This window comes from Salvelinus alpinus, chromosome 3 (genome assembly GCF_045679555.1).
Source record: "Salvelinus alpinus chromosome 3, SLU_Salpinus.1, whole genome shotgun sequence".
Classification (NCBI taxonomy): domain Eukaryota; kingdom Metazoa; phylum Chordata; class Actinopteri; order Salmoniformes; family Salmonidae; genus Salvelinus; species Salvelinus alpinus.
Genome location: NC_092088.1, coordinates 101,383,253 through 101,395,758, shown reverse-complemented (window position 1 = coordinate 101,395,758; position 12,506 = coordinate 101,383,253). Strand labels below are relative to the sequence as shown.

General features: G+C 45.1%; 2 protein-coding genes across 2 annotated transcripts in view; one reads left to right on the top strand and one right to left on the bottom strand.

Annotated features, from left to right (window-relative positions):
* Window positions 1-12,506, top strand: part of dock1 (dedicator of cytokinesis 1) — an 800,130-nt gene that overhangs the window by 168,733 nt on the left and 618,891 nt on the right. The window lies entirely within an intron of this gene.
* Window positions 1-12,506, bottom strand: part of LOC139571623 (dedicator of cytokinesis protein 1-like) — a 122,974-nt gene that overhangs the window by 79,912 nt on the left and 30,556 nt on the right. Inside the window, exons 11-12 of the mRNA XM_071394672.1 lie at window positions 7,626-7,705; window positions 2,200-2,325 (exon numbers count right to left, since the gene is read on the bottom strand). Coding sequence (XP_071250773.1) covers window positions 2,200-2,325; window positions 7,626-7,705 — 206 coding nt within the window. The remainder of the gene's footprint in view (window positions 1-2,199; window positions 2,326-7,625; window positions 7,706-12,506) is intronic.

The following is a 12,506-nucleotide window of genomic DNA, read 5'->3' as shown; positions in this document are numbered from 1 at the left end:
AGGGTCGTGTCCTGACTGTAGACCTGCATGCGGATCTCACTGACAAAGGGTCGTGTCCTGACTGTAGACCCGCATGCTGTATGTGGATCTCACTGACAAAGGGTCGTGTCCTGACTGTAGACCTGCATGTGGATCTCACTGACAAAGGGTCGTGTCCTGACTGTAGACCTGCATGCTGTATGTGGATCTCACTGACAAAGGGTCGTGTCCTGACTGTAGACCTGCATGCTGTATGTGGATCTCACTGACAAAGGGTCGTGTCCTGACTGTAGACCTGCATGCTGAATGTGGATCTCACTGACAAAGGGTCGTGTCCTGACTGTAGACCTGCATGCTGAATGTGGACCTCACGTGTCCCAATTTGGCCCCAAGTCAGACTAGGACTATATATAGTGTCTTTAACACCAACACCGGTGTGAATGTCACAGTGGCCAACAGAACATGGCCAAGATGTTCAAATGTTCAAATATGACCAGCTAGTTCATAGATGATACTACCTGGCATGATGATCTCTGAATGGATCATAATACTACATGATGATCTCTGAATGGATCATAATACTACCTGATGATCTCTGAATGGATCATAATACTACATGATGATCTCTGAATGGATCATAATACTACCTGACGATCTCTGAATGGATCATAATACTACCTGGCATGATGATCTCTGAATGGATCATAATACTACCTGGCATGATGATCTCTGAATGGATCATAATACTACCTGGCATGATGATCTCTGAATGGATCATAATACTACCTGATGATCTCTGAATGGATCATAATACTACCTGACGATCTCTGAATGGATCATAATACTACCTGGCATGATGATCTCTGAATGGATCATAATACTACCTGGCATGATGATCTCTGAATGGATCATAATACTACCTGGCATGATGATCTCTGAATGGATCATAATACTACCTGATGATCTCTGAATGGATCATAATACTACCTGGCATGATGATCTCTGAATGGATCATAATACTACCTGATGATCTCTGAATGGATCATAATACTACCTGATGATCTCTGAATGGATCATAATACTACCTGGCATGATGATCTCTGAATGGATCATAATACTACCTGGCATGATGATCTCTGAATGGATCATAATACTACCTGGCATGATGATCTCTGAATGGATCATAATACTACCTGATGATCTCTGAATGGATCATAATACTACCTGACGATCTCTGAATGGATCATAATACTACCTGGCATGATGATCTCTGAATGGATCATAATACTACCTGGCATGATGATCTCTGAATGGATCATAATACTACCTGATGATCTCTGAATGGATCATAATACTACCTGATGATCTCTGAATGGATCATAATACTACCTGATGATCTCTGAATGGATCATAATACTACCTGGCATGATGATCTCTGAATGGATCATAATACTACCTGATGATCTCTGAATGGATCATAATACTACCTGATGATCTCTGAATGGATCATAATACTACCTGATGATCTCTGAATGGATCATAATACTACCTGATGATCTCTGAAAGGATCATAATACTACCTGATGATCTCTGATTGGATCATAATACTACCTGATGATCTCTGAATGGATCATAATACTACCTGATGATATCTGAACGGATCATAATACTACCTGATGATCTCTGAATGGATCATAATACTACCTGATGATCTCTGAATGGATCATAATACTACCTGACGATCTCTGAATGGATCATAATACTACCTGGCATGATGATCTCTGAATGGATCATAATACTACCTGGCATGATGATCTCTGAATGGATCATAATACTACCTGTTGATCTCTGAATGGATCATAATACTACCTGATGATCTCTGAATGGATCATAATACTACCTGGCATGATGATCTCTGAATGGATCATAATACTACCTGATGATCTCTGAATGGATCATAATACTACCTGATGATCTCTGAATGGATCATAATACTACCTGATGATCTCTGAATGGATCATAATACTACCTGATGATCTCTGAATGGATCATAATACTACCTGATGATCTCTGATTGGATCATAATACTACCTGATGATCTCTGAATGGATCATAATACTACCTGATGATATCTGAACGGATCATAATACTACCTGATGATCTCTGAATGGATCATAATACTACCTGGCATGACGATCTCTGAACAGATCATAATACTACCTGGCATGATGATCTCTGGGAAGCCCATCTTGCGGGCTACGGCTGTGGAACGGTCAACCAGGTGAGGGAAGTCCTTCCTGATCTGATGGATATCACCCGGAAGCAGCTTCAGGGTCACCCACAGACCTGGGAACAGGGAGGGAGGGAGTAGAGACCGTTGTTAAGGAAGCTATTGCTAATACCAACATATGACGATCTCAGTGGGAATCTCCAGTCGGTATGACAACCAAGACAAATTGCTGGAGGTCAAGGAGTCTAAATTTGCCACCTGGGAGGCAAGTCACACAATGTTTTCTTCAGGAAAATGACCTTTTCTAGTTTATGAAGAGGGGTTTGTATGGCAGCTCGTAGTTTTACAGTGTTCCACATATAAAAGCTTTAAACATCCTGCAGTTAATTCTGTTCATCTGGTCAGTGTGTAACTGCTTCCTTTCGTCAGGAAACACGGGTCACATCAGACAGAACATCGTTCTGAGACGGAACACGGTGCAGTAGTTGTAACAGCGTCAGCTGATTGGCCAGTAGACCGAGGGGTGCATCCCAATTGGCCCCCCCTATTCCCTATGTAGTGCACTACTTTTGACCAGGGCCCTATGGAACCCTATTCCCTATGTAGTGCACTACTTTTGACCAGAGCCCGTAGTTCCCTATGTAGTGCACTACTTTTGACCAGAGCCCGTAGTTCACTATGTATGGAAAAGAGGTCCCGTTTGGGACACAGTCAGAGAGACAGTGAGACTTAACAACAGTCTGTCTGAGGGTCTGTCTCCTCTTAAACCAAATGGACCCATATGCAGTGATGATATACTGGGTCTGGAGCTTACTGCACAAACCTCATTGCTACAGAACTGTCTTTAATTGGTTAATGTTGCATAGGCTTACGTTATTTAAAGTCAAAACATCTGAGTGGTAGATCTGGGCTTGCATTTTGACTCAGACAGTGACTGAAAAGCCTGGTGACCACAGTTCTACATGGTCCATGATAAAGAACAGTCTCTCCTCTCTCTGAGGACTGTTGAAAGGTCCATGATAAAGAACAGTCTCTCCTCTCTCTGCAGACTGTTGAAAGGTCCATGATAAAGAACAGCCAGCCTCTCCTCTCTCTGCAGACTGTTGAAAGGTCCATGATAAAGAACAGTCTCTCCTCTCTCTGCAGACTGTTGAAAGGTCCATGATAAAGAACAGCCTCTCCTCTCTCTGCAGACTGTTGAAAGGTCCATGATAAAGAACAGCCTCTCCTCTCTCTGCAGACTGTTGAAAGGTCCATGATAAAGAACAGTCTCTCCTCTCTCTGCAGACTGTTGAAAGGTCCATGATAAAGAACAGTCTCTCCTCTCTCTGCAGACTGTTGAAAGGTCCATGATAAAGAACAGTCTCTCCACTCTCTGCAGACTGTTGAAAGGTCCATGATAAAGAACAGCCTCTCCTCTCTCTGCAGACTGTTGAAAGGTCCATGATAAAGAACAGTCTCTCCTCTCTCTGCAGACTGTTGAAAGGTCCATGATAAAGAACAGCCTCTCCTCTCTCTGCAGACTGTTGAAAGGTCCATGCTAAAGAACAGCCTCTCCTCTCTCTGCAGACTGTTGAAAGGTCCATGATAAAGAACAGCCTCTCCTCTCTCTGCAGACTGTTGAAAGGTCCATGATAAAGAACAGCCTCTCCTCTCTCTGCAGACTGTTGAAAGGTCCATGATAAAGAACAGCCTCTCCTCTCTCTGCAGACTGTTGAAAGGTCCATGATAAAGAACAGCCTCTCCTCTCTCTGCAGACTGTTGAAAGGTCCATGATAAAGAACAGCCAGCCTCTCCTCTCTCTGCAGACTGTTGAAAGGTCCATGATAAAGAACAGTCTCTCCTCTCTCTGCAGACTGTTGAAAGGTCCATGATAAAGAACAGCCTCTCCTCTCTCTGCAGACTGTTGAAAGGTCCATGATAAAGAACAGCCTCTCCTCTCTCTGCAGACTGTTGAAAGGTCCATGGTAAAGAACAGTCTCTCCTCTCTCTGCAGACTGTTGAAAGGTTCATGATAAAGAACATCCTCTCCTCTCTCTGCAGACTGTTGAAAGGTCCATGATAAAGAACAGTCTCTCCTCTCTCTGCAGACTGTTGAAAGGTCCATGATAAAGAACAGTCTCTCCTCTCTCTGCAGACTGTTGAAAGGTCCATGATAAAGAACAGTCTCTCCTCTCTCTGCAGACTGTTGAAAGGTCCATGATAAAGAACAGCCTCTCCTCTCTCTGCAGACTGTTGAAAGGTCCATGATAAAGAACAGTCTCTCCTCTCTCTGCAGACTGTTGAAAGGTCCATGATAAAGAACAGCCTCTCCTCTCTCTGCAGACTGTTGAAAGGTCCATGATAAAGAACAGCCTCTCCTCTCTCTGCAGACTGTTGAAAGGTCCATGGTAAAGAACAGTCTCTCCTCTCTCTGCAGACTGTTGAAAGGTTCATGATAAAGAACATCCTCTCCTCTCTCTGCAGACTGTTGAAGGGTCCATGATAAAGAACAGCCTCTCCTCTCTCTGCAGACTGTTGAAAGGTCCATGATAAAGAACAGTCTCTCCTCTCTCTGCAGACTGTTGAAAGGTCCATGATAAAGAACAGTCTCTCCTCTCTCTGCAGACTGTTGAAAGGTCCATGATAAAGAACAGTCTCTCCACTCTCTGCAGACTGTTGAAAGGTCCATGATAAAGAACAGCCTCTCCTCTCTCTGCAGACTGTTGAAAGGTCCATGATAAAGAACAGTCTCTCCTCTCTCTGCAGACTGTTGAAAGGTCCATGATAAAGAACAGCCTCTCCTCTCTCTGCAGACTGTTGAAAGGTCCATGATAAAGAACAGTCTCTCCTCTCTCTGCAGACTGTTGAAAGGTCCATGATAAAGAACAGCCTCTCCTCTCTCTGCAGACTGTTGAAAGGTCCATGCTAAAGAACAGCCTCTCCTCTCTCTGCAGACTGTTGAAAGGTCCATGATAAAGAACAGCCTCTCCTCTCTCTGCAGACTGTAGAAAGGTCCATGGTAAAGAACAGCCTCTCCTCTCTCTGCAGACTGTTGAAAGGTTCATGATAAAGAACATCCTCTCCTCTCTCTGCAGACTGTTGAAAGGCCCATGATAAAGAACAGTCTCTCCTCTCTCTGCAGACTGTTGAAAGGTCCATGATAAAGAACAGTCTCTCCTCTCTCTGCAGACTGTTGAAAGGTCCATGATAAAGAACAGCCTCTCCTCTCTCTGCAGACTGTTGAAAGGTCCATGATATAGAACAGTCTCTCCTCTCTCTGCAGACTGTTGAAAGGTCCATGATAAAGAACAGTCTCTCCTCTCTCTGCAGACTGTTGAAAGGTCCATGATAAAGAACAGTCTCTCCTCTCTCTGCAGACTGTTGAAAGGTCCATGATAAAGAACAGCCTCTCCTCTCTCTGCAGACTGTTGAAAGGTCCATGATAAAGAACAGTCTCTCCTCTCTCTGCAGACTGTTGAAAGGTTCATGATAAAGAACAGCCTCTCCTCTCTCTGCAGACTGTTGAAAGGTCCATGATAAAGAACAGCCTCTCCTCTCTCTGCAGACTGTTGAAAGGTCCATGATAAAGAACAGCCTCTCCTCTCTCTGCAGACTGTTGAAAGGTCCATGATAAAGAACAGCCAGCCTCTCCTCTCTCTGCAGACTGTTGAAAGGTCCATGATAAAGAACAGCCTCTCCTCTCTCTGCAGACTGTTGAAAGGTCCATGATAAAGAACAGTCTCTCCTCTCTCTGAGGACTGTTGAAAGGTCCATGATAAAGAACAGTCTCTCCTCTCTCTGCAGACTGTTGAAAGGTCCATGATAAAGAACAGTCTCTCTTCTCAAGGTCCATGATAAAGAACAGTCTCTCCTCTCTCTGCAGACTGTTGAAAGGTCCATGATAAAGAACAGCCTCTCCTCTCTCTGCAGACTGTTGAAAGGTCCATGATAAAGAACAGCCTCTCCTCTCTCTGCAGACTGTTGAAAGGTCCATGATAAAGAACAGTCTCTCCACTCTCTGCAGACTGTTGAAAGGTCCATGATAAAGAACAGCCTCTCCTCTCTCTGCAGACTGTTGAAAGGTCCATGTTAAAGAACAGCCAGCCTCTCCTCTCTCTGCAGACTGTTGAAAGGTCCATGATAAAGAACAGTCTCTCCTCTCTCTGCAGACTGTTGAAAGGTCCATGATAAAGAACAGTCTCTCCTCTCTCTGCAGACTGTTGAAAGGTCCATGATAAAGAACAGCCTCTCCTCTCTCTGCAGACTGTTGAAAGGTCCATGATAAAGAACAGCCTCTCCTCTCTCTGCAGACTGTTGAAAGGTCCATGATAAAGAACAGTCTCTCCTCTCTCTGCAGACTGTTGAAAGGTACATGATAAAGAACAGTCTCTCCGCTCTCTGCAGACTGTTGAAAGGTCCATGATAAAGAACAGCCTCTCCTCTCTCTGTAGACTGTTGAAAGGTCGAACAAGAACACCCCTGCTTCCTCACTGTGAACTGTGTGTCTCCTTGGCGACACACACACACCTACCCTCCCACACAGACACCGCTGCTTCCTCACTGTGCTCTGTGTGATTCCTTGGCCAGGGATGACCGAGTGGATCTGACATTTAATTCATTCAACATGACAACACCACAGAGACTGTTCTCCTCCCTCTACAAATCCCTCTTCAGGTGGTCTGGGGTCTACTAAAGCATGATATGTCAATCCGAGAGCTGTTACTAACACATCTAAAGTAAAATGGCCTGTCGTCCTTTAGTCAGACCCCGGGCCCGTCCTCCTTTAGTCAGACCCCGGGCCCGTCCTCCTTTAGTCAGACCCCGGGCCCGTCCTCCTTTAGTCAGACCCCGGGCCCGTCCTCCTTTAGTCAGACCCCGGGCCCGTCCTCCTTTAGTCAGACCCAGGGCCCGTCCTCCTTTAGTCAAACCCCAGGCCCGCCGTCCTTTAGTCAGACCCCAGGCCCGTCCTCCTTTAGTCAGACCCCAGGCCCGTCCTCCTTTAGTCAGACCCCAGGCCCGTCCTCCTTTAGTCAGACCCCAGGCCCGTCCTCCTTTAGTCAGACCCCAGGCCCGTCCTCCTTTAGTCAGACCCCAGGCCCGTCCTCCTTTAGTCAGACCCCAGGCCCGTCCTCCTTTAGTCAGACCCCAGGCCCGTCCTCCTTTAGTCAGACCCCAGGCCCGTCCTCCTTTAGTCAGACCCCAGGCCCGTCCTCCTTTAGTCAGACCCCAGGCCTGTCATATCATTCCTCCCTGCGCAGTAACTTTAAAATGTTATTAGTGATTGGCCTCCTTGGACCAAATACCTCAGGCATATTGTATTGTATATCATACTGTATAGTCTTTCATACAGTAACATCACACAACAGAACCTCCCTGCCCTCTCACAGTACCACTCCAAGCATCTCACCCCTCCCTCCCTGTGCATTAACTTTACCTTGTCCCTTGTGGTTGACCTCCTTGGCGGCGATGACCTTGTTGATGACGGTCTGGAGAAAGTCGCTCTCCCCCGCCACCCTGGGAGAAAAACGGGAGATGTTCAGCTGCCTGTGGCGAAGCACGACATCATCCAACACTAGCCTGCAGTAGGCACATGACAGGAACAACACCAGAGAGAGGAGAGGGCAGAGGGAGAGGAGGGCAGAGAGAGAGGAGGGCAGAGAGAGAGGAGGGCAGAGAGAGAGGAGGGAAAGGAAAGGAGGAGAGGAGAGGAAGAGGAGAGGGCAGAGAGAGAGGAGGGCAGAGAGAGAGGAGGGCAGGGGGAGAGGAGGGCAGGGGGAGAGGAGGGCAGAGAGAGAGGAGGGCAGAGAGAGAGGAGGGCAGAGAGAGAGAGGAGGGAAAGGAAAGGAGGAGAGGAAGAGGAGAGGGCAGAGAGGGAGAGGAGGGCAGAGAGGGAGGAGGGGGCAGAGGGAGAGGAGAGGGCAGAGGGAGAGGAGAGGGCAGAGCGAGAGGAGAGGGCAGAGCGAGAGGAGAGGGCAGAGGGAGAGGAGAGGGCAGAGCGAGAGGAGAGGGCAGAGCGAGAGGAGAGGGCAGAGAGAGAGGAGGGCGGAGAGGGAGAGGTGGGCAGAGAGGGAGGAGGGCAGAGAGAGAGGAGGACAGAGAGAGAGGAGGGCAGAGAGAGAGGAGGGCAGAGAGAGAGGAGGGCAGAGAGAGAGGAGGGCAGAGAGAGAGGAGAGGGCAGAGGGAGAGGAGAGGGCAGAGGGAGAGGAGAGGGCAGAGCGAGAGGAGAGGGCAGAGCGAGAGGAGAGGGCAGAGCGAGAGGAGAGGGCAGAGAGAGAGAGCAGAGGAGGAGGAGAGGAAGAGGAGAGGAGGGCAGAGAGAGAGCGAGAGTGATGGGTGTGAGGAAGGGAGAAGAAAGAGAGAGAAGAGAAGGAAAAAGAGTAACACACCAAACAGTGATGCATAATACATAGACATGTTAGATTACAGTAGAGGAGCAGGATGAGGAACCAACATGACAGAGACATGTTAGATTACAGTAGAGGAGCAGGATGAGGAACCAACATGACAGAGACATGTTAGATTACAGTAGAGGAGCAGGATGAGGAACCAACACGACAGAGACATATTAGATTACAGTAGAGGAGCAGGACGAGGAACCAACACGACAGAGACATGTTAGATTACAGTAGAGGAGCAGGATGAGGAACCAACACGACAGAGACATGTTAGATTACAGTAGAGGAGCAGGATGAGGAACCAACACGACAGAGACATGTTAGATTACAGTAGAGGAGCAGGATGAGGAACCAACACGACAGAGACATGTTAGATTACAGTAGAGGAGCAGGATGAGGAACCAACATGACAGAGACATGTTAGATTACAGTAGAGGAGCAGGATGAGGAACCAACACGACAGAGACATGTTAGATTACAGTAGAGGAGCAGGATGAGGAACCAACATGACAGAGACATGTTAGATTACAGTAGAGGAGCAGGATGAGGAACCAACATGACAGAGACATGTTAGATTACAGTAGAGGTGCAGGATGAGGAACCAACATGACAGAGACATGTTAGATTACAGTAGAGGAGCAGGATGAGGAACCAACACGACAGAGACATGTTAGATTACAGTAGAGGAGCAGGATGAGGAACCAACACGACAGAGACATGTTAGATTACAGTAGAGGAGCAGGATGAGGAACCAACATGACAGAGATGTTAGATTACTGTAGAGGAGCAGGATGAGGAACCAACATGACAGAGACATGTTAGATTACAGTAGAGGAGCAGGATGAGGAACCAACACGACAGAGACATGTTAGATTACAGTAGAGGAGCAGGATGAGGAACCAACATGACAGAGACATGTTAGATTACAGTAGAGGAGCAGGATGAGGAACCAACGACAGAGACATGTTAGATTACAGTAGAGGAGCAGGATGAGGAACCAACACGACAGAGACATGTTAGATTACAGTAGAGGAGCAGGATGAGGAACCAACACGACAGAGACATGTTAGATTACAGTAGAGGAGCAGGATGAGGAACCAACACGACAGAGACATGTTAGATTACAGTAGAGGAGCAGGATGAGGAACCAACACGACAGAGACATGTTAGATTACAGTAGAGGAGCAGGATGAGGAACCAACATGACAGAGACATCTTAGATTACAGTAGAGGAGCAGGATGAGGAACCAACACGACAGAGACATCTTAGATTACAGTAGAGGAGCAGGATGAGGAACCAACACGACAGAGACATGTTAGATTACAGTAGAGGAGCAGGATGAGGAACCAACACGACAGAGACATGTTAGATTACAGTAGAGGAGCAGGATGAGGAACCAACACGACAGAGACATGTTAGATTACAGTAGAGGAGCAGGATGAGGAACCAACATGACAGAGACATGTTAGATTACAGTAGAGGAGCAGGATGAGGGCGGTCCCAGACGAGAGGTTTAAGACCACTGCAGTAGAACTAACGAAATCCCTCATGGTTTTACCAGGGTTTTACTCACACCCATTTCAACATGTTACACTGGTTACACACAACATCGGTATCAACACTACGGCCAAACTGGCACCCGATTCACAATATAGTGCACTACTTTTTACCAGGGCTCTATATAGGGAATAAGGTACACTATGAGGTGTAAACATGGTGTCTAGTTAATACTCAACTAGTCTTCACTATGAGGTGTAAACATGGTGTCTAGTTAATACTCAACTAGTCTTCACTATGAGGTGTAAACAAGGTGTCTAGTTAATACTCAACTAGTCTTCACTATGAGGTGTAAACAAGGTGTCTAGTTAATACTCAACTAGTCTTCACTATGAGGTGTAAACAAGGTGTCTAGTTAATACTCAACTAGTCTTCACTATGAGGTGTAAACATGGTGTCTAGTTAATACTCAACTAGTCTTCACTTTGAGGTGTAAACATGGTGTCTAGTTAATACTCAACTAGTCTTCACTATGAGGTGTAAACATGGTGTCTAGTTAATACTCAACTAGTCTTCACTATGAGGTGTAAACAAGGTGTCTAGTTAATACTCAACTAGTCTTCACTTTGAGGTGTAAACATGGTGTCTAGTTAATACTCAACTAGTCTTCACTATGAGGTGTAAACAAGGTGTCTAGTTAATACTCAACTAGTCTTCACTTTGAGGTGTAAACATGGTGTCTAGTTAATACTCAACTAGTCTTCACTATGAGGTGTAAACAAGGTGTCTAGTTAATACTCAACTAGTCTTCACTATGAGGTGTAAACACGGTGTCTAGTTAATACTCAACTAGTCTTCACTATGAGGTGTAAACACGGTGTCTAGTTAATACTCAACTAGTCTTCACTATGAGGTGTAAACAAGGTGTCTAGTTAATACTCAACTAGTCTTCACTATGAGGTGTAAACAAGGTGTCTAGTTAATACTCAACTAGTCTTCACTATGAGGTGTAAACATGGTGTCTAGTTAATACTCAACTAGTCTTCACTATGAGGTGTAAACATGGTGTCTAGTTAATACTCAACTAGTCTTCACTATGAGGTGTAAACACGGTGTCTAGTTAATACTCAACTAGTCTTCACTATGAGGTGTAAACAAGGTGTCTAGTTAATACTCAACTAGTCTTCACTATGAGGTATAAACAAGGTGTCTAGTTAATACTCAACTAGTCTTCACTATGAGGTATAAACAAGGTGTCTAGTTAATACTCAACTAGTCTTCACTATGAGGTGTAAACATGGTGTCTAGTTAATACTCAACTAGTCTTCACTATGAGGTATACACATGGTGTCTAGTTAATACTCAACTAGTCTTCACTTTGAGGTATAAACATGGTGTCTAGTTAATACTCAACTAGTCTTCACTATGAGGTATAAACAAGGTGTCTAGTTAATACTCAACTAGTCTTCACTATGAGGTGTAAACATGGTGTCTAGTTAATACTCAACTAGTCTTCACTATGAGGTGTAAACATGGTGTCTAGTTAATACTCAACTAGTCTTCACTTTGAGGTGTAAACAAGGTGTCTCCTCTCGTTAAAACTCAACTAGTCTTCACTATGAGGTGTAAACAAGGTGTCTAGTTAAAACTCAACTAGTCTTCACTATGAGGTGTAAACAAGGTGTGTCCTCTAGTTAAAACTCAACTAGTCTTCACTATGAGGTGTAAACAAGGTGTGTCCTCTAGTTAAAACTCAACTAGTCTTCACTATGAGGTGTAAACAAGGTGTCTCCTCTCGTTAAAACTCAACTAGTCTTCACTATGAGGTGTAAACAAGGTGTGTCCTCTAGTTAAAACTCAACTAGTCTTCACTATGAGGTGTAAACAAGGTGTGTCCTCTAGTTAAAACTCAACTAGTCTTCACTATGAGGTGTAAACAAGGTGTCTCCTCTCGTTAAAACTCAAGTCAGTGAGTAAAGCATGTAAACCGAGAGAGAACATTTCAAAGAGAGATTTCATTTTGACATTATTTTTTGGGGGGAAATGCCTGAAGGATGCATAGCATTTAAAGGAATACGTATAGTATGTTTAAGGGTAGAAATTAAATAAATTGAATTAAAAATCAGCAATAATATAGAAGTGTGACTAACATCTCTCCATTTCCTCTTCCTGTAGACGTTAACTAAATATGAATAAACTAGGTTAGAAAAGGCCATCGTAGCCCTGGTCTAATTCTTATAGGGAAAGATGTTGCCTCTGGCAACACGAGGGAGAACGTGACATTATATCTCAACCTTTGTTTTACAAATGAGAGGGCCGTTTCCCTCTCCAAAACGAAGCTTTTTGCATGTCAGAGATCTCTAACCAATCATGTAGTTACATCAAACAGTCCTTTTTTTAGGAACGGTAACTTCCTGTTTAG